Below are 21892 nucleotides of genomic sequence, written 5' to 3'. Positions count from 1 at the left end.
CATGGCTCTAGTAGAGGCTTTCAGTGGAAAGGGTCAGATTCACGTCCCTCTTTTCTTCACACCCCAGGACCGAGCCCCAGAGCCACTTGCAGGTTCCAGGGGTTTATTTTATTAATTTATTTATTTGTGTGTGTGTGTGTGTGTGTGTGTGTGTGTGTGTGTGTAGCAAATTCTACCTCGGTTCTGAAAAGTAAGCTTACATGACTGTATCTTAATGTCAGGTTAAGGTATTATGTTTGAATTCCATTATGGTAGTGAAAACTAGCTCTCTGCCACCACTTGCCGCCGTGTCTCTCCAGTGCCATCCTGTCACCGTGGTTTAGGAAGAGCAATCCATTGTGGACGCTGTTTCGCAGTGTAGACAGACCACCTGGGAGGCACACAGTGGACTGTGAATAGATTGCCTTTCTTGTACAACTGATTTTTTTTCTCTGCAAAAAAAATTACTTTTAAAAAAAATTGGCACTTCATCCGCATGTCATGCCGTCAGTCAGTGACATTTTCAATGGCATACTAGTCAGTAGCCGTCGAATGGCTCCTTCAGAGCGACCGGATGCTTTTCTCCGGTCCGTAAGAGCTTCGCCTTCCCCGCTCCACTTTGGAGACGATTCTCTAGGCCTGCTCTCTATTTGCCTCGTGATTCTTCCCTTGACCGTTCTCCTAAACCGAAGTGCTAACTCGAAGGTTAAGGGGTTACGTTCATCCCGAGGCACCTTCAGAGAGAGGCTGGGCCATCCACTGCCCACGGCGGGCTCCTGAGAGCCCTGGAACACAGTTCTGCTGACACCCCAGGTCGCCAGGAGTCGGCATTCGCTGGGCAGCCGCTGGTATCTCTTGACCCCGTGTCCTCGATCTGTGCTTCTCTTCCAGTGGAAGGAAAGGTGTATGATGGGCGTCTTAGTTCCTAGTTCTGCTATAAAATACTTTAAAAACAAATCTCTTCTCACATTTGGGAGGCTAGAAGTCTGAACTTAGGATGCCAGCTCGAAGGGACAAGGCTTTCTCTCTGTCCACTCAGGCAAGGTCTGGCTCCTTGGCTTTGATCTTCCTGTGGCCTGGCTTCTATCTTCCCCTGTCTCTGCTCATTTGTTTGTTTAATCTTTTTCATATCTCACAGGAGCCCTGGTAGTATAGCTAATGGCAAGGTCAGCAGTTCAAAACCACCAGCTGCTCTGTGGCACAAAGATGAGGCTTTCTACATCTGTAAAGAGTTTAAGCTACTACTGTCTGATTAACATTTCAAGAAACCCCACTCCCAGGGGAATTATAGCCATAGGCATAACACTCCTTGCTGTCCAGTGGCTACTGTGTCAGTCCAGGCAGACTGGAGAAACAAATCTATAGAAACTCATATGTGTATAAGAGAGAGTTTTATGTAAAGGGTAATTATACATTCAGAAAGCATCCCAACCCAGTCCAGTCCAAGCCCATAAGTCTGATATTAGCTCATATGTGTGATACCAGTCTATAAAGTCCTCTTCAGACTCATGAAACACATGTGAGTGGGTTGGAAGTCTTGTGGATCCAGTGGTGTAAACATTTCAGCACTGGCAAGGGCTGGTCTCCACGTAGCTTCTCCAGCACCCAGGGCTGCATGAGGGTAGGTCCATGTGGCTTCTCCTCAGGGATGTCTCTCAGGGAATCAGCCTTGTCAGTAGTGAGTCTCCAAGGGAGCTGTGTCTCTGGCCTCCAAGGAGGAAATAACATTTTCCCAGATTCTTCAGGAGAAGGCGATGCCCACAGGGGTCTCATTGGCTGTGATCTGATTGACAGACTAGACGCCACCCCTATACTCTCAGCCCTCAAATTGACACCAGATTATGTAACTGCCACAGATCCCAACTTAGGTGTGACCCAAAAGGACAGAGTGGGACTGCGCTATGGTGTTGCAAGGCGATTCATTCAAACTATCAGCCTTTCGGTTTGCAGCCAAGCACTTAACCAGTGTACCACTAGGGCTCCTTCACCACAGGAGTGGCTGTAGGAGGTATGGGGGTTCGGATTTACAACACATATGCTTTAGAAACACAGCTTAATACAAAACTAGGTAAATGTTCTAAACTCTTGTTTAGCAATGTCCTCTTTGAAAGACTTTTTACTTAGTTGGTAGTTCAACTAGGTATTGAATCAAGAATCAAATCACATTTTCAGCCATTGTTCCATTGTCTTCTAACGTGTACACATTCTAATTCTTTTTTTTTTTATTCCAAAAAACCATTTTATTGGGAGTTAATACAGATAACGTCCCATCACACCTTCTAATCTTGATCCTTTGTTAGGCTTTTTTCTCTTGGGAAATTTTAGCATTCTTCTCTTCATAAATTTCACATTGATGAGTGTTAGTGTATGTGTTTTCACTTCCCATATTTGAGCCAGACACTTGCTAAATGTAAAGTCTTAATGAGTATTTTCTATTTTCAAGGTCTGTCTGTGTTGTAGCATGAATCACTAATTAAGTCTCTTTTTAAAAAATATTTATGAGGGGCTACCCCCAAAAATGAATTGCACTGGGAAGAGCAGAGCTTTCAAACTGCACATTTTTCCCGATAGACAAGCATCCAGCAACTCATTCTAAGTTAGCGCACCCAGTGACATCACCTGGGAAGGTTCTGTCTGGTCACAGTGAATTTTTTCGTAAAAGCAGTTCCAATCAAACCTCATTTTTTCTGATGGCTGATTTAAGAGAACAGCATGCTACTGTGAAATGTTGTTTCCTGCTTGGGAAAAATGCCACAGAAACTGTTAGGTTGAACACAGCTTACAAGGAAAAACTCAAGTGTATGAATGGTTTTCTCATTTCAAAAAAGGTGAAATGTTGATGACAAACCTCTTTCAGGAAGTCCATCAACTTCCCAAATGGACAAAAATGTCAGCTTGCATTAGGAGCTTGTTAGATTCTCAATCTTCCTAATGCCGTGACCCTTTAATACAGTTCCTCATGTTGTGGTGACCCCACAATCATAAAATTATTTTTATTGCTACTTCAGAACTGTAATTTTGCTACTGTTATGAATCAGGCAACCCCTGTGAAAGGATCATTCAACTGCCAAAGGGGTCGCGACCCACATGTTGAGAACCGTTGATTTAGAGGTTAAAAAAGATTGCATAACAGTGTGTGACCAAAAAGGTCTGCTTTGTGGCAGATGGGGGACTGCTTTTGCCATCACAACAATGCACCTGCTTACACAGCCCTCTCAATGAGCTAGTTATTGGCAAAAAACCCAGCATGCCTCTCTTGTTCCATGCACCTTACTCACTCACCTGACCTCACTCTGTGGGGCTTCTTTTTGTTTCTGTCAATGAAGAGGGTCATGAAAGGACAGCAATGTGACAACATGGAAGAGGTGAAGGAAAAAAACAAGGGAGGTGCCGCCAGCCACACAAACAGATGAGTTTGAACAATGTTTCCAATCATAGAATTGCAGATTTCACAAATGTATTGTGATGGCAAGTACTTTGAAGGTGATAAGGTTGTTTTGTAAAAAAAATTAAATACATAGCTTTGGGGGGGAAATTAGCTTTGGGAGGATACCCTTGTAAAATTTATTGAAGTGGAATATACATGAAGGGGCTTCAAAAAATTCGTGGAAAATTATCATTGGTTTCCATTTTTCCTTAATTTTTTAAAGCTACTTTATATATGTGTGTGCTACATGTTTGTCATTTCAACCACTTAATGTGTACAATTTGGTGTCAAGTTCTCTGTGCTTTAAATCCATCGCTATGCATTTTTAAATATTTGTTTTTATAATAAATCGCTTTATTGGGGGCACTTACAGCTCTCATAACAATCCATATATCCATTGTGTCAAGCACATTTGTACATATGTTGCATCATTTTCAAAACATTTTCTTTCCACTCGAGCCCTTGGTATCAGCTCCTTTTTTCCCTCCTATCCTTGTGAGCCCTTGATAAATTATAAATTATTGTTTTCATATCTTACACCTTCCACGGTCTCCCTTCACCCATATTTCTGTTGTTTGTACCCCCTTGGGGTGTTAATGTCAGTCCTTGGGATTGGATTTCCCTTTCGCTCCCCACCTTCCCCTGACCCTTCTGGTATCGCTATTCCCATTACTGCTCCTAAGGGGTTTTTCTGTCTGGAGTCCGTGTGTCAAGAGCTTTTATCTGTACCAGTGTACATGCATTTTTAAATATTTTCATACGTTTAACGGAGATTCAACTGTAACTCCCCTTTCCCAGTTCTACTCCCCTCTGGCAACCACTGGTAAATCCGGTGTCTGCACTTGCCCGTTGTAGATACTTCATGTAAGTGAAATCGTATAATGCTCTTTTTCATTCAGCTCAGCATGGTGTGTTCAGAGCTCACCCATGCTGTGGCGTGCATCGAACCTTCAGTTGCCAGCACGTTGGTTCCGATTCTTGGCGACTCTGTGTGTTACAGGGTGGAACGGCTGCTTAGGGTTTTCTTGACCTGTCATGGAAGCAGATCGCCTGGCCTCTGCACCCACCGTAACACTGGGTGCGTCCCAGCACCCAGGTTAAGCCAACTGTCGAGAGCATCCCGTTGGTGCTGTGCAGAGAGCTCCACTTTTTTTTTTTCAACGATGGAGCGAAATTCCAGTGCATGTTGTTTGTTCATTCATCTGTCAACAGATATTGGAGTTTCTACCTTTTTGCTTTTATGAATACTACTGCTTTGAATATTCATGAGCAAGTTTTTGTGTGAGCGTATAACTGTTTCTTTTAAGCATCTGTTCTCGTTTCTCTTAGGGGTGGGATTGCTGGATCGCCTGGAAATTGTGTGTGTACGTTTCACGGCGGTGGCGGCACCCCTGCAGTCCCTCCAGCAGTGTAGGACGCCCTGAGCTCTCCACATCCTTCTCAGCCCCTCCCACCCGTCTCTTCCCCTGTGGCCATCCTGTGGGTGTCCAGTGGGAGTTCATGATGATTTTGATGTGCATTTTCCTAATGACTCAGGACGTTCAACTTCTTTTCCTGTGTCTGTTGGCTATTGGTCTCTCTTCTTCGGAGAAATATCTTATTTGGGATCTTTGCTACTGTCTCTCACCCATCTCCTTAACACTCCCAGCCTCCCTGAGACCGATTTAATTCCTGAAGGTCTGTCTCTCGTGGAGATGTGGGAGGAGGAGGCCTGGACGGCCTGTGTGTGGACTTTGCGTCAATTCCTTGGGTTAACCTTGAGCCTCCCTCAACCTCATGTGCTGGGACCTGCACTTGGTAGTTCCTCTGAACGCACTTCTAGGTTGGAATTGTACTTTATTTTTTACTCATGCCCGCCTGGAGAGGCCTCTGGGCTGCTGCAGTGTGAAATTTGATCTCCTTATTGTTGAGACAGACCCGGCAGTGCACATGCTACTCCAGCAGTGCGGTTGACCTTCTTCACGTCGTGGGGCTGCTCTCGCTGTTGGACCTCCTGCCAGCTCTGCCTCTCCTTGTTGCCTCGGTCTTTGTGGGGCAGCACATTCTGAGAAGCGCTTTGCTCTCATTCTAGCAGGGTCTCTCACCAAACCCACCCAAGCACACTTCCATCCAGTCCGTTCCCTCTTAGAGCCACCCTGTGCACCCTCACAGGGTTAAATCTTTGCAGGAGCACACAGCCTCATTTTTCTCCCAACGATTGGCTGGTGGGTTTGAACTGCCAACCTTGTGGTTAGCTGTCCAACATCTCACCCAACAGTGCCACAGAGTTCCTCCTCTGACCTCTGGGTGTCCCGGAAGAAAATGAACTCGTCTCTCACTTTTAACCAGATAAGAAAATGGATTTTCGTTTGAGTGGATTGAATGGATTGATAGTCATCATTTGCAGTACTGAGTGGAGAAGGACCCGGAGGGGAAGGGATGGGGGTGGGGTTAGTTCTGGATTGATTGGTAATGCCTGCCTTGGTTGTCTCATGGGGGCATGGCAGTGTCATCTCCCCTATATGTAATGAGGAATCGATCGCTCAGAGTTTTTTTCAACAGTATGGGATGACCTGAGTTGTGCCTAGTTGGATGAATCGGTCATCCAGTCTAGGGAACCGACTAGACCCTCTAGGAGACGGCTGTCGTGTAGGCCACACCAGACGCTTCAGCCTCCTGAGGACATCAGGATTAAAGCTTTGCTTTGGGGCACAGTGCATGAGGAAAGAGGCCGTCTCATTTTTTCAGAGTGGCCTTAACCCTCCCACTCCCTGCCTTCTTCCTCTCTTTTCTTCCTTCCAGCCCTGGACAAGGGACCTGTAAACTAGAAGCGGTGCCGTGGGCAGCCCGTTGACGCTCCCTTTGTGCAGCCAGCACACATCCCCTCTGCCCCCCAGTTACTAACGACTCGTCGCAGCCCTGTAGGATGGAGAATTGCCCCCTTGGGTCCCAAGACTCCAAATCTTTGACAGGAGCAGAGGGCCTCGTCTTTCCTTCAAGGAGTGGCTGGTAGGTTTGAACCTCCAACCTTGAGGTTAGCATCCCAACGTGTTACCCACGCCGTGGCCCCTTGCCTCCAGCAGTGTGTCAGGGCTCTTGGCCTCCCTTCCGCAGGGCAGTGTGGGGGAGCCCGTATTTTCTCTTGAGCCCTCCTTCCCCTGCACACGCCCTCGCTTAGTTCTCGCTGGGGGCTTGTGTAAAACTGCTTCGGTGAACGCTTGCAGAGCAGATTGGCTATCCGCTCAGCAGCTCACGCGCGTTTTGTTTGTCGATGTTGATTGCAGGCCCTGCAGTGTTAACCTGGGCCCTCAACTTTGCCTTCCCTTCCTGCCGTGTGCAGATGCTCAGACTGGCAGATGCGTCCCTCTCCGTCCCGTGGAGTGGGGTGCCTGCCTCCACGTGGCACTCTTGACCGAATCAGCCTGTCTTTTGTGGGCCTGAAAGCTGAGCCCCAGGGTGTGTTCCGTTCCCCATCTGAGAGGTTCCACCTGTCTGTCTGACCTTAGAAGAAGACTGATCTTTCTTGGAAAGTACCCTGGTGGTGGGGTGGTGACGCATTGGGCTGCAAACCACAGGGTCAGCAGTTCACAACCTGTCCTGGGGGACACTGAGGACACTATCCTCCCGTACAGAGTTGCAGTCTCTGAAGCCCACAAGGGCAGGCCCAGCTGTCCGAGAGGGTCACTGTGAGTCAGAATTGACTCGGTGGTAGTGAGTTTGGGTCCTTATTTGAGTTGATAAGAATATTCTGTGCTCTTGTAGTCCCTTCCCAGATGGAGACCGGCCTAGCCCCCACCTCACAAATGAGAGAAACAGGAGGTGGGCCCTGCTCTGAGCTTCCCAGCAAGGGTGGGGCTTTCCCCTGATACATGCAGGAGTCACAGCTGGTATATTCTGCAGCATGCAGATGAGGCACAAAACGGCCAAGTAATTAGCTAGCGGTCACCCCAGTCGGTAGTAGTTGGACCAGGGTGCAGACCAGGCTGCAGACTGTGCGTGAAACCTTACCTTGCACATAGCTTGGGTACCCTGTGCACAGGGTGTTGGTCTCGCTCCCGGTCCTCTTGGCGAAGGCTCCCCGAGCTCCTGGTGAATCACAGACAGCGGGGAGACCGGGCAGGGCGCTGAGTGGAGCCTGTGTGGGGTTGAGCGGTTAGTGTGTCCCTTCCAGGAAGCGGGGGAGCCCCCTGCCTGGAGGTAGGAAGAGCTAGAACATCCTTCTCCAGTAATGCCCTTGCTCGAGGCAGGTGCTGTGTTCTGACTTGTTAGAGGTGGTCACTGCCCAGGATGAAGCTGGGACCATGTGACCCGCAGGGCTTCGCCCTCCGGCTTGTGCCAGACATACCACCACACCTGTGCGTGTGGGCCCAGCTCGGCCTTTTGTCCAGAGGCTCGTGTCCTGAGAGATTCCAGAGCGGATCTCAGGTTCATGAGCCAGTACCTCGGCATGGGGCTGGGGGTGCTGGTCATTAGTGAGGCCTTCACTGCGGGAAACGCCACTGCAGCTGGGAACCAGGAGGCTCTGGTCTCTGTGCTGAGCACTGATCAGCTTCGCCTCTGCTGTTTGAACCGCAGGTGAAACAAATAGTCCGTTCCTGCGGGCCTACACCTGGCTCTCGCTGTCCCCCTCCCTGTGGAGGGTGTGATACTTTGCGGGGTGAGGGGGGAGGGTGGTACTGCCCTGCCCTGTGATTAGGGCTCCCAAGTCCTGGGAGCTGAGCCGTGTTGGGGGTGGGAGTGAAGTGAGAGCTGGAAGCTCCCTGTGTGCCTTGGCCGTCCCTCCGCCTGTGTGGAGGGCAGAAGCACCAGAGGAGAGTGAGCCTGGGGTGTGGGGAAACATACAGGTCCCTCAGGGAGCTCTCACCCCTGGCCTGTCCACTCCTTCCTGCCATCAGCATGGTGAGCTGGCTGGACACGGTGAGTGGAAAGACTGCCACTCCAGAGAGCCCGTCTTCTCGGCAGGAGACCCATCGGAACCTTGCTGAGTGGGCAGAGGCTTGCGCTGGGGCCCTTGAAAGTTGTCGTCCTGGTTCTGTCGCAGTGATGGGCTGGTGGCAGCCACTCAGCCTCGTGGCTCGCCGGAGGAAGCGGGGCCAGCTGCCAGGGCTGTGCTCCACGTGGCGAGGCTTCAGGGTCTGCAGGGGGGACTGTGGGGTGAAGCTCCCCTCCTCCCCTCCTTGTTGGGACTCCTGGGAGCCCAGCCCAAGATCGTCCTCCCATCCCCGCCTGCTGTTCCCTTCTGGGCCCTGACATTTCTTCGGGGCACATACCAGCACATGACAATGAATCCGAGCCCCTCTGGGCCCCTACACCCGCCTGCGGCTGTCTGGGCTCATCTGTCAGCCACCCGATCCCCCACACCTGTTGCAGGCGCAGCCTGTGAGCTGCCCACCCGCACGCAAGGCTATGAATAGGGTGGAGGGAGGGGGGCACGGGGCATTCAGAGGGCAGGTGGGCGGGCGGTAGGGTAATGGGAGGGGCAGCTTAGCTTGCCTTTTAGTCTGAAAAGGGAGGGAAACAAAGCAAAGATAGTTTTTGTTTCTTTTCCACTAGGGTGTGAGGGACTGCTTAGATCCGGACAGGTACAAAGGTGGACAAGAAATGCCTGCGGGAAGTTGGGGGGAACCTCCATTATCGTTTGTGTCCCTTTTTAAAGCCCCCTGTGATTATGAGGCAGGCCTGAGCACCACTGTCGCCGGCAACCCCCTGGTCTATGCAGTGGGACCACCGCAGCTCTGAGCTGCCTGCCTGTGGCCCCTCCCTTGGGACGCCTGTGTCCCTCATTGCCCCAGCTGCTCCCCACAGTTCGTCTTTGAGACCAGAGGCAGTGCCCAGGCTCCACCGCAGCTAGTGTCCGCCTGGGGCTGGCCAAGGAAGGGCGTGGCCAGTGGGAGGTGGTGACAGGCCCAGGGAGTGGCTTTGACATCAGTTGGAGCTGGACACCCCCAGGTCCCTCCCTTTTTCCTGCCCCTTCCTCTGACCCAGATGTTACTCCCTGCTCACCTGTCGCCACCCAGTGGTGAGAGCCCTGAACAGCAGCCTGTATTGAAGGGCTAGCCTGCGCGGGAGCCCAACAGGGCTTCATTCCGACCTCTCAGATGCTTATGCCTGAAAGGGGACAAGGACTCTGAACCGATCATTACAGCCCAGTGTGGTGAAGAGCCTGTAGGGTCTCGGGGGCGATGGGCAACCCTTAGGGCCAAGGGGCAGCCTTGCCAGCCCTTCCTTAACCCAGAGCAGGACTTCCTGTAGATCTCCATGAATGAACATCTGGTTTGTCACGTCATTGCCACGCATGTGATAAAGGGCATTCCGCGCCGTTTCTTGGCTGTATGTCGGGGCGGGGGGAAAGAGGAAGCTGCGAGCGAGGAAGGCCGTGCGGGTGATGCTGTGCTAGTCGGGGACAGACCCTGCCTGGGTAAACCCGTCACCAATGTCTTAGCCGGGCAGCGTGGCGTCCTGCCAGCCCTGGGCTGCCCGTGGGTGCTGAGCACAGCAACCCTCCCCCAGCCTCGTTTTAGGGAACGGTCCATCTGACAAGCTCGGTCTCCTAGGATGCGCAGTGAGCTCCTAGAGAAAGCCCAGGGTCTGGTCCCGGGTGCTCATATTTATCCGTCAGACCTTGGGCCAGGCAACCAAAACACCACACCTCACCCTCAAGTCCAGACCCTGCCTTGGGCCCCTGAATGTGTTACAGTCCTCAGTAGGCTGTCCTCCCGAGCCCTCCGGCCTTTCTGTTAGCAGCCAAGCTACTCCCGGGCTGGTCACGCACGCCAAAAACAAACTCACTGCCGACGCGTGGATTCCGGCCCATAGCAACCCTGTAGGGCAGGGTAAGCCACCCTCGGGGTTTCCAAGATGGTAACGCCTGACGGGAGTGGAAAGCCCCATCTGTGTCCTGTGGCAGTGACTCGTGGGTTTGAGCAGCTGGCCTTGCGATCCTTAGCCCAGCATGTAACCCACGTTGCCACCAGGGCTAGTGGTCCCAGGAGAGCCGGCCAGGAGCTCACGGAAGCATGCCACTCTGTTTCAACGTGGAAACAGCTTTCTTTCATTCCCGATCACAAGTAACCGTCCTCTGCTCTGTGACCTGCTTCTCTCTTTTTTTCACGACACAGTACGTCTTAGTCACTCCGCAGTGGGGACCGTCTTTCTCCACATCACTTGTGGCCACATCGTCTAATCGGCCCTAAAACGAGGGAGGTCCCCCCCACGGGGCTGCAGGACGTTTGCCCTTCTCCTTGTTTCCCCAGAGGGGGGAGAGATAATGACCAAGCTGTCCCTCACCCGGCAGTAATGGGCCTGCCTCTGAATGGCACCAGCCTTCTTGGGCTCTGTGGAGCCCCTTCTCTGTGTGCAGAAGGAGCCCTGGTGGCACAATGATCACCCATTGGGCTGCTAACTGCAACATCAGCAGTTCGAAACCACTAGACGCCCCAGGGAGCAAGACAAAGCTTTCTCCTCCGTAAAGAGTTACACTCTCCGAAACCCACCGGGGGCAGCTCTTCCCTGTCCCATGGAGTTGCTGTAAGTCAGCGTTGACTCGATCGCAGTGGGTTTGGTGGGGCTTTTTGTTTGTTTGTCTGCTTATTTGTCTTGGTGTGGGAGGCATCGTCAGAACTGTTTCCACTGCGTCATTGAGGCTGCACTCTGGTTCCTGGGGGTGTGAAAGGTTGCAGTTTGAACCCATCCAGAGACGCCTCTGAAGACAGGCCTTGGAAACCCTGTGGAGCTGCCCTGCTGTGCACACGTGGGGCGGCCCTGAGTCAGCAGTGCAGCTTGACAGTCTGTGTTCTGGGGCCAGTGGGGGGCAGCTGGGCCCTGAGAAGGAGCCCTTTGTGGTAGATCTCCAACTCAGACGGAGTCATTGTTTGACTGATGGTCAGATCTCTAAGTGGCTAAGGTTTCCAAACCAAAACTGCTCTCCCCGAGTCACCGGGACCCCTACTGGTCAGGCCCAGCTGCGCCCTGCCTCTCCTGGATGGCTCTGCTGGGCTGCATTAGCACCCGGGTGAAAGCCTCTTTTTCGCCATAGAACCTCAGCGAGGTATGGGCAGAACCTCACGGCTAAGATGTGCCCAAGGCTCCCTACCACAGAGTTACACATTCCACTCTTTGCGAGAGAAACTCACCCCAAAACACCAGACTCCCGGCCAGGGAGTCCATGCTGCTCATAGTGGCCCCTGGGGGTGCCAAGACCCTCGCTGTGGAGGGAGAAAGCCCACAAGCGACCCTGCGGATTGCCGGCCGACACATGGCAACCACACCTCCACCTGGCACCAGTTTCTAAGAGAAACGTCCAGAAAACCAAGCTGACTGCCATCGAGTCGATGCTGACACATCGTGACCCTATAGGAGAGCCTAGAATCGGCCCACTGAGTTTCTGAGACTAGCTCTTTACCAGAGTAGAAAGCCTTGTCTTTCTCCCGCAGGAAAGCTGTTGGTTTGGAACCGCTGACCTCCCCATTAGCTGCCCAACAAGTCATCCACTAGTCCAGATGAGATTCCAATCAGCTTAGCAGGCTGCCTCCAGCCCTGCTTTCAGTGCAGGGGGGACAGAAGCAGTTGAGAAGCACTCAGGGGAGACCAGTGGGTAAGTTAGTGACGAGCGTCCCCCCCTCCCCTACCTCCAGGCCAGGGCCCGAGAGTGTCGTTCGGGGGTGACAGAGGGGCTTCATGAGTGGATGGAGTGACTGTCAGAGACGCCAGCAGATCAAGAGTGGCTGTATGACTCGGCAGTGTCGTAAAGAAGGCGCAGTGGTCTGCCCGTACCACCTTCCAATATTTCAACAGAAATGTAACTACTACAACTGGGTCACTGTGCCAAAAAACTGGGTCGACGTTCCACCTTTTCAGAGGCTAGTTAGTACCTGATCAGAAACCCATTGTAACGCAGAAAGAAGTCCAAACTGCAGGGGTGGCCTCGGTGAAAGACAAGGTTCCAGGAGTTGTCAGAATACTGATCGAAGTGTTTCAGTCCATGGCCACCGTGCTGGAAACACTCGTTAATGTATGTCAGGAAGTGGAAAGAAAGCTACTTGGGTAGCAAACGAGAAGGATTCCATCTTTGTGCTCATCCAAAAAATAAATACAAAGGGTGCTTCAAGAGAAATGATCACAATGTCATGTAAAATGTTGCCGTCTATAATTTTAAAATGATTGCAGTAGTATATCAGCAGGGACCTGCCTGAAATTTACGCCGGGTTCCAAAGATGGAGTGGTGTGAGCGAGATCATTGTTTATGTCCCATGAGTTTGGCTGAAGGCAGAGAACTCCAGAAAGATGTCTGCCTGTGTTTCACTGATTACACAAAAGCACCCTGTTGTGTGGGTCAGAACAAATTTAGGGGGTCATCATTAATCAAAAATAACCCACGGCAGCGAGTTCGTTTCGTTCTGCAGTTCTGTAATCCAGAATCTGCTTTCTGCGCTTCAGAAACAGTGTGTACATTTTTATGCGTGTGTACATCTGCGCGCAGTCACGTTCCTGGTAGGCGCTGTCTGGGTCCTACTCAGCTACCTTATGTCCAGTGGGGCGACCCTGCTCGGTGCTGTCCTTGTGTGAGAACCCACGGAGGCATCCACTGTGTCAATCGTCTTTATCGAAGATCTCCCTCCTTTGTGCTGCCCCACAGCTTTACCAAGCATGATGCCCTTCCTTCTCCAGGGACCGGTCACTCCTGCACCACAACGGACAGTGCCCAGCTTTGACCAGGGGACGCAGCTGAAGGTCCCTATTAGAACAGGGAGAACTGTGTAGAACAAAACTCAAGTTGAGAACAAAACAGAAGGGTGGAAGAGACTCAAGAAAACTCCAAGATAATCACCCTCAGACACACCCTTTTAAACAGAGAGCCATTCTTGGTGGTTACCCTGCAGTCAACTTCTAGATTGGCCTGTAGGCTAATCAATGACACCCTCGAAGACTGTGCTCTCGACACTTACTGTATGAGGCCCAAAGGGCAGCCTGTAAGTAAAAGCAAGTTGGAGAGAGGTCAAGAATTGATGGGGAGCCTAGCAGAATGGAGACGGGTGAGACTGGAAAGGGGAGCATGCCAACACATCGCAGCGGTAGCAAACATTAATTTGGGGTGTAAACTTTCGCCAAAGTACAATAAAATGTTCCAAAAAATATAACCTGATGCACACATTTTTTGGAACAGAGCAGAACTTAGGGATTTATCCAATATATATGTTCTATATATGACTAATGGGATTTCTTTTTCAAAGCTAGGTATTTAAAAAAATTTTACAAAGCAACCTTATCACCTTAAAAGCACTCTCCATTACACTTAATACGTTTGTCACATCTGCGATTCCATTCTCAGAAACATTTTTCGAACTCATCTGTGTGGCCGACAGCACCTCCCTCGTATTTTTCTTCCCCTCTTCTATGTCGCCAAACCTCTGTCCTTTCGGGTCCCTCTGCATTCGAGATGCCAAAGAAGTCCCACCGCGTACTTCACGTAGAACTGGTCGCGTTGAAGAATGTTTTGTGCATATTTTTGTCACAATTAAAAAAGAAATTATTGCAAGAAAGAAATAAAAAAAGATGGGACAAGAGGCCAGACCCCAGAACCTTTTCCAAGCTGGCAGGGCCCAGAGACCATTAGACCAGAGCAAGAGGGCGGGGCGTTGACGAAACCCCAGTCCTTAGCCGCCTCTCCTCTCACCTGTCCATCTCCTTTCTGTTTTCTTAACTTTCCAATCAAGTTGATTGGAAAGATTCTAAAGTCGAAAGTGACTGAAAGATTCGACTCTTTGCCATCTACAGGGGAAAGTCTCCCTCTATGAGCTTCGATGCTGTAACGATAGTAAGTGTGTTGGCGTCGGAGTGGGCAGCAGAGTTAAGCTGGTGCATTCCTCGGGGTTCCCTTCCCCGTGGGCTGGACAACCTGTCCTGGTGCACATGCCTGGAGTGGGGAGCGTGGATTTCTTCTTGGCCCAAGACCCAGCCCTGGACTCGGGCCCTCCAAGGTGACCTCTGCTGGGGCCGCTGACCGCTGGCCGCCTTGGCCTCCCCTTGTCTCCCCCCAGGCAGACCTCAACACCAACATGGAGGACGAGGGCAGCTCCTTCTATGGGGTCTCCAGCCAGTACGAGAGCCCCGAGAACATGATCATCACCTGTTCCACCAAGGTGTGCTCCTTCGGCAAGCAGGTGGTGGAGAAAGTGGAGGTAGGAGGCCTGTGGCTATCGCCTCAGCTACAGATCTTCTCAGGAGCCAGGCAGCCGGGTGGTGGCATCTGGTGGCCCCGCGGCCCCTCCTCATTGCTCCTGTCGGCACTGCACTGCATAGTTACGAGGGCCCCATCGTCCCTCCAGGGCTCTTGTTAGACATCGCAGGCCAGGAGCACACCTTCCCACCTCCTCCTGCATACCCTTCACCCCCCAGCGGAGCCCCGGAGGGCGGGGAGCTTCCTAAGAGAGGGTCCGTCGCATGGCTAGCCAGTGGCAGAAGCAAAGCTAGATGGAGCTCCCGGCTGCATGCAGCGCCAGCTCACCTCGAACACTAAGGTGCTCCAGTCCCTGGTTTGAGTGGGTCCTGCCGGGAGATCTTAAGTGAGCCATAGTCACAGAACCACCCTTTGGTATGGCCGATGTGACTGTTGGCTGTGGCCCCGATCAATGGGTCAGGGCGCCAATCCCAGCGCCTCCACTCTCCCGCTGAAGAGGGAGTGGATCCTCCGCTTGGTCCCAGGTGGGCTGACCCTGCCCTCCGTGGATGCAGACCCCGATGGCCCTGTTGTAGGTGGTCCACTGTGTAACGGGCCACAGCCTCTGGCTCCACATGTCAAAAACGTCCCCAGCTTATTTAAGTTTTAGGTAAACTTTAAAATTGCTTGGGGAATGGTAGGTCCAGAGAAGATAGACACAGAGCCGGTGGGCCCTTCACCCGGCACCCCCTGGTGAGGGCATCTGGTATATACAGCTGTGGTGCAGCGTCCACCTGGGGGTCCGTTTCTTTGTTTTTATTATAAATTCAACTTGCGGCCCTCGAATAATTCTGACTCACAGCGACCCTACAGGTCAGGCGGGGACTGTCCCTGTGGGTTTCTGAGACGGACTCCTTCCAGGAGTAGAAAGCCCCGTTTCAGAGCATCGACTTCACATTCGACAGCCTGAACTGCTAGTACACCCCTGCGCCCCTAGAGGTTTACCCAGCAGTCTCCCAAGTGTTCCCTGCCCAGCCGCGGGTTGACAGCGGTAGAACCCACGCTCACGGTGAGATTTCACCAGGTTTGCAGGCCCCGTGTGTGGGTCTGTGCGATTAGATTGTCCAGCCGTTCCAGCCCCACACAGAGTCCCTGTGCCACCCTTCCCCGACATCATTCCAGCCCGCCTCCCAGGGTTGAGTGCCAGACCTCCGTCCGGGTCCCCTGTGGCCACAGCTCTTTGTCTTGTTGGCCTCCACAGCCCCAGCCCCAGTGTCTGCCTGCCACCCTGGAGGGAGGGGCAAGGCCTGGTTTAATATCCACCCGCCTCCGGCACCCTGCCACTCCTTCCTCCGCACAGTGCCTGCGTCATGGCGTTTGCCAGGGCGTGGGGCCTGGGCTGGAGGTGGTCCAAGGCATACTGAGTCCCCGCTGTCCCTGGGTCTGCAGACAGAGTATGCCCGCTACGAGAATGGTCACTACTCGTACCGCATCCACCGGTCCCCGCTCTGCGAGTACATGATCAACTTCATCCACAAGCTGAAACACCTGCCCGAGAAGTACATGATGAACAGCGTGCTGGAGAACTTCACCATCCTGCAGGTGGGTGTGCGCGCGCGCGTGGTTGGGGGTAGGGGCACGGGAGCGTCGGTGGGTGGGTGGAGTAAATGGGGGGCCTACACCCTCCTCTTTGTCTCGCCACAGGTGGTCACCAACAGGGACACACAAGAGACCTTACTGTGCATTGCCTTCGTCTTTGAGGTCTCAGCCAGTGAGCACGGGGCCCAGCACCACATCTACCGGCTGGTGAAGGAGTAGACTCGGGGGTAGGGCGGGCGAGAGGTGTGTGTGCAGGAAATGGGTAGGTGGGCAAGGGACCTGCAGGGCGGCCTTTTGACTGGCTGCAAGCCGAGAGGCGAGGCCCCGATTCTTCCGACCTAGGAACAGACGTCTGACCTTGCGCTGCCCCCCGCCCCAAATAAACCCAACCTGTTGTGGATTTTCAGAAGCCCTGGTCTGGCTGCATGAGCCGGGGGAGGGCCTGGGGAGGAGACGGGGAGTGGGTGGGGCCAGCAGGAGGCGGGTGCTTCTGACATCTGCACCCCAGCGGGCTCTGCCAGGACCACCGGCACCAGCACTGAAGCTCAAGATGTGACGGGCCCCCTGCGGACATGCTCCAGCGCCTGACCACCCTGCACGGCATGTGGACTCTTCATCTGCTCGCCCCACGTGTGCGCCCACAGCTGCTGGCTCCTCCTGCTGCTACTCTCCCCGGGACAGCCAGTCTGGAGGCCTCGTCCGCTGCCCGGGGGCGGGCCTTGGGGCTCAGGTGTGGGGTGAAGGGTGGTTGTCTGGGAGCAGGGGATGTGGGGCTCTTTGGTTCTGGCGGCAGCTGTGCTGGCTGATTGGAGCACTGGCCTGCTCAGGGGGACCCAGAGCAGAGAGAGGGGGCACCAGTGTTGGCTCCAGGCCTGTGTGGCGTCCCGCAGTCTCCTAGCTGCCGGTCCACCGAGGCCCCTTCAGTTCTGAGTCTAACCTCAAAAACCTGCCCAGCAATATGGCTGCTGGGGTGGTGACCTCTTTGGCACTTACTCCAGGTGATCTAACTGCCTCCCGCTGAAAGGCCAGTGTGCGTGGAGGAGGAGGAGGAGGACAGAGCCTATGCTGGGCCCAGAGTTAGCCTGCAGAAGGGGTTCCCTGGCCCAATTCTCCCGGGCTTTGGTATTTGGTCATCCTGGCTCCAGTCGTAGAATTTCTGGATGTCCAGCTTCAGGCAAATGCCTTGTCTGTCTATAAAATGCTTTTCCTTTATAAAGTGAGAAAGCAACCTCGCCTACCTGGCCAGGCCTTGGCGAGAGGAGGTAAAGGTTACAAAGTGGCCCGGGCCTGGCTCTTTGCTGCCACCCAGTGGCTCGTTAGTAGCATTGTCCTTGATAACCAGTTGTCCAGGGGTCAGTTCCAGCTCCGTGACCTCCATGTGTCCCAGGGTTTTCGTGGCTGAGAGTCCACATGCAGTTCACCAGGCTCTTCTTCTGCGGCCACTCAGGGTAAACTGGAGCCTCCAACCGATTGGGTAGCCACTGAGCCCATTAACCACTGACACTTCCCCGACCAGAACCACGGCTCCGGTATCAGGGAGCAGAAATGTAACCTACAGGCAAGCATTTGGGGCAGAGGTCTGTGGACAGGCCAGCAGGTAGGGGTCCCAGAGTGACGGTTGGATGTAAGGATGGCTCCGCGCCTGACTGACTGGATGGCTTTCAAGAACGTGACCTAATTTCCCTGTGCCTTAGTTTCCCTGTCAGGAAACGCTGGGTGCTGGCCATAGGCCCTACCTGGTGTGCAGTTCCTGGCCTGGCGCCAAGTTCATCGATGTGTCTGTCGGCTGCTGCGAAGGACGCTGTTAGTCATGGTCGGAGACTGTCGTCTCAGGGAATGCCGCCCGTTGTGCAGTGGGCCAGCAGGGCTGCAGTGCCCCTCAAGCAGTGGTTCTCGGCCTTTCCCAGGGTCTCCCAATTCATCACAGGAACAAAATGACAGGGATGAAGTAGCAGTGAAAATAATTGTATGGTTGGGGGGCGTGTCACCACAACAAGAGGAACTGTATGAAAGGGTCTCGGCATTAGGAGCTTGAGAACCAATGCCTTAAAGGATGGCTGTGTTTGAGTGAGCAACGGAGAAAGCTCCCCGGCATTCCAGATGGGGTCAGCAAGCCACTCACCCCGCCCCCTCACCTAAATCCTTTTCCCCACAAGCCTGGTGACTCGCGTCTCTCTCTGCTATGCTTCAGGCCACGCTTCCTGAACCCCTGTCCTCGGGGGCCTTGCTTACCTGCAGAAATGATGTGAGCTGGCCGAGGGCGTGGTGGCCCGGGAGCTGCACTGACTTCCGGTGCAGAAGGCATGTCTGTGTCGGGTGGGTCTGTGCTGAGTGAGGCCTCCACCCCATCCATGCCCCATGAAAGACCGTGCCTCCCTTCTGGTTGGCTGACACACGTAGTGATGCCAACCTCATGTGGGACAGATGTGAAACGAAGGCTCCGACCTGTGCGCCTGGGGGCAGAAAGGAGGTCTGTGCGATGTAGCTGGCTCAGGTGGGCAGTGAGCTGCCCTTCCCGTGGTGAACTGGCCTAGGAGCCTATAGGAAAGTCACCTGCCCACAGCGGCGGGTGCCAGGCCAGTGAGCCGAGGACAGGGCGCGTATAGGTGAGTTTCACCAGGTGTGGTGCAGATCCTGACAATGGGGAGGCCGGCTGGGCCCTTAGGAATCTCCGTGTGGCCAGTGCCTCCTGCCGCCTCTGGGCTGTGGCGCCGTGTGTTCTCAGTGGTACTGTGACTTGTCTGCGAGAACCAGCTTGAAGCCACCTCTTCTCTCGCACAGGGTTTGTCCCCTTGTGTGTCTCCTTAGAACACTGCCTGTGCCCCCCCACCCCCCCAAATCCCCCCACAGTCTCCTTGGATCTTCTGCAACTTGGTGGGCACTGTGCCACCCACTTTAAGGAGGGAGAAAGACATCTTAGAGAGGTCAGTTCATTTGCTTAGGTTACAAATGCCTTAATTTATTAGCAAAAAAAAAAGTTTGCTTTGTGCAAGCCATTGGGGATCTATCAGAGGCTCAGGCGGGCCACACCCACCAGCACATCATTAACGAGACAGATGTAGACTGGTGAGTGTTGTGGAGGACACGAGGGCGCTGAGACGGTCCCTGGGGACAGCAGGGCCAGCGGGAGGTGTCTCTGAAACAATGGTGACATGTGACCCAAGGCCTGGAGGATGAGAAAGACCACGGCCGGTAGTGCAGAGGCAGGAAGGTGACTGCCAGGTCCCAGGTGGAGAAGAGGCCAGTGTGTATGTGTGTAATATCGGGTGAGGGAGAGGGCCGTGCATGGGCCAAGCTGTTGACGTAGGCTGGGGCCCAGGTCATGCACACCAGGATCCGGAGTTTGTGGGTTGCTCGGTGTGATGGGGCGTCTTTGGTGTATTTTCAGCAGGGGACTAGGTGTGTTTCAGAAACCATTCCCCAGTGGCCAGGGCCTACAGAAGAGAGAGTTTAATTGTCAGCGGCCAGGCCTGTCTGGAGAGAGAGACTGTCGTCCTAGTTCTGCTACTCTTGTCACCTGGAGGCTGGCACTCCGCGGGGGTGCACAAGATGATGGAGGGAAGGTGTGTGAGGCAGAGAGATACAGGTCATTGAGCTCTGAGGGCAGTGAGGACCCTGACCATGGTCTCGGGCAGGAAAGCAGACCATGGGTCTCATGGGGCGCCGTGACTGAAGAGACTGTGTCCCCATGGCCACCAGGTAACTCGCAGAGCAAGTGGTCTTCCTCATAAGAGAGGTTCCCACTCAGCATTTGGGGTGTGGGGGGGGAAGTTGCGGGTAGTGTTGTGTGTGTGCAGACATGGGGTGCACTGCTTCAGACCTGAAGCCAGTGGGGTGAGGGACAGGTGAGGGGGGCCGGCTTTGCCCGGGGCCGCCTGCATGTGTGTGCCTGGCTCTGGTGCCCGCTGCTCTCCTGGACGGGGGCTGTGGAGACGGATGCTGCAGAGTGAGCAGGGGGACTCGGCACCCGAGGGCGACTGGGTTTGGTTGGGGCATTGTTCCCCACGCCTGCGTGGAGATGGGGGACACGAGGCAGCGTGGAAACGGGCAGTCTTCCCCAGCACTCACTGTGTCTGGCATCGTCGGGTTCGTTCTAAAAATGTCTCTCCAGAGAGTTAAGTCTGCGTGAGTTCTTAGGAACGTCAACCCTGGAGCCAACTTCTTCCTTTGCTGGCTGAACTGGCCTCTTACAACTTGTGTGACTGTGTTAGACCGGGTTGACTAGAGAAACAAATCCAGAGACGCTCGTATGTGTGTAAGAGAGAGTTGTATGTCAGAGAGCAATTGTATATTAAGAAACCAGCTCCGCCCAGTCCAGATCAAGTCCCTAAGTCTGATATTACCCTGTATATCGATACTAGTTCAAAAATTCTTCTTTAGATTCATGCAATGACACCGAGTGCAGAATATTCACAGGGTGGTGGGTGGAAAGTCTTGTGGATCTGGTGGTGGTGGCAGCATCTCAGCACTGGCGTGGGTCTCCACGTGGCTCCCAGCTTCAGGGCTCCGGCTCCATCAGCGTAGCTCCATGTGGCTTGTCCATAGGAATGTCTCAGGGAGTGTCTCCGCCTCCAGGGAGGAAGACAGGAGTTCCCAGAATCCTCAGGCGAAGGCCATGCCCACACGGAGGCCTCATTGGCTATGGCCTGATTGACAGGCTAGACCCCTTCACAAACTGACAGATTATGTAATTGCCACAGTGACCTTGGACATATGACTTACCTTCTCCAAACCTTAGTAGCCTCGTTTGTGAAATGGGGGTACCGTGGCTTTGACTTTGACTTCAGGGAGTGTTACATCTGCTGTAGTCTTCGCATATAACGTGCACTTCACATGCGCAGGAAACTAACAAGTGAGAGTATGGCAAGGTTGGCAAAAAAAACACGTGTCGCACATGCTGTTTGTAAAAACACGGCGCACGGGGCGCGCACCTAACTGGTGCTGAGTCCTCAGAGTACGTTAATGGCTGAGGCATCTCTGTATTTCCCCCGACTCTGCTTAGCCCACCCCTAAAACACAGACACGCTTATTTATTTTTAAAGGGAAAAATAAGAACCTCTCAGCCAATGAAGACGTGAAGGCGGCTTTGGGGCTCTCGGTCTGGCCTGTACGCTGCCCAGCTTGAACTCTTTGACCTCGACCTGATGGCTGGCTGGCATGGGAAACAGGGCCATGCTTTTCCACGGGGAAGATGATTTGGCGGCCCGTTGAGGGGAGGGGGAAAGCCCCAGGGAAGGGCCGGGAAACAGAAGCCACTGGGATAAGCTGCTGAGGGAGCTTGGTTAGGTTTTACTTCCTGAGCGAGCAGAGGGGGCAGGCTGTCACTTGCCTTTGTCAGAGGCGGAGCCTAGGGGGGTGGGCCTGGCTAAGGGCCTCTAAGCTTATGAGTGTCTAATATTTAACTTGAAGTGTTTTGTATTTTTTTGCTATGTAACCCCCCACCCCCACTTCCAAATCTTCATTAAAATCTGATACCTACACAACGCCTTTGTGTGAGTGAGTGCTTTCTCTCCCTGGGCAGGCAGGGCGCCTGCCTGCCAGCAGCTGCTAGAGGCACTAAGAAGAGCCCCCCGTAAACCGACTAAGGCCGTGCACCTGGAGCTGTCCGGTTCCAAAGCCCTTGTAAGGCACGGACGAGGTGAAAGTCAACATCGTGTGACTCTCTTGTGTCCTGGCTGCCGGCCAGTTCTGGCTCAGCCACCCTGTGCCGGGAGAAGTGCCCCGTGGCGGTTTCTTGGCTGCAGTTGTTAGAG

At 53.5% G+C, this 21892-nt stretch overlaps 1 protein-coding gene across 1 annotated transcript in view; it reads left to right on the top strand.

The window, feature by feature from the left end:
* The window catches only part of TEAD4 (TEA domain transcription factor 4), an 87936-nt gene extending 66324 nt beyond the window's left edge, over window positions 1–21612 (top strand). Inside the window, exons 11-13 of the mRNA XM_075553386.1 lie at window positions 14422–14562; window positions 15990–16142; window positions 16245–21612. Of these exons, the coding sequence (XP_075409501.1) occupies window positions 14422–14562; window positions 15990–16142; window positions 16245–16358 (408 nt within the window). The 3' untranslated portion in view covers window positions 16359–21612. The remainder of the gene's footprint in view (window positions 1–14421; window positions 14563–15989; window positions 16143–16244) is intronic.
* Window positions 21613–21892: the final 280 nt, after the last annotated feature.

Source organism: Tenrec ecaudatus, chromosome 6, assembly GCF_050624435.1.
Source record: "Tenrec ecaudatus isolate mTenEca1 chromosome 6, mTenEca1.hap1, whole genome shotgun sequence".
NCBI classification, from domain to species: Eukaryota; Metazoa; Chordata; class Mammalia; order Afrosoricida; family Tenrecidae; genus Tenrec; species Tenrec ecaudatus.
Note: the sequence above shows the minus strand (reverse complement) of the source record. Positions and strands in the feature narration are given on the sequence as shown.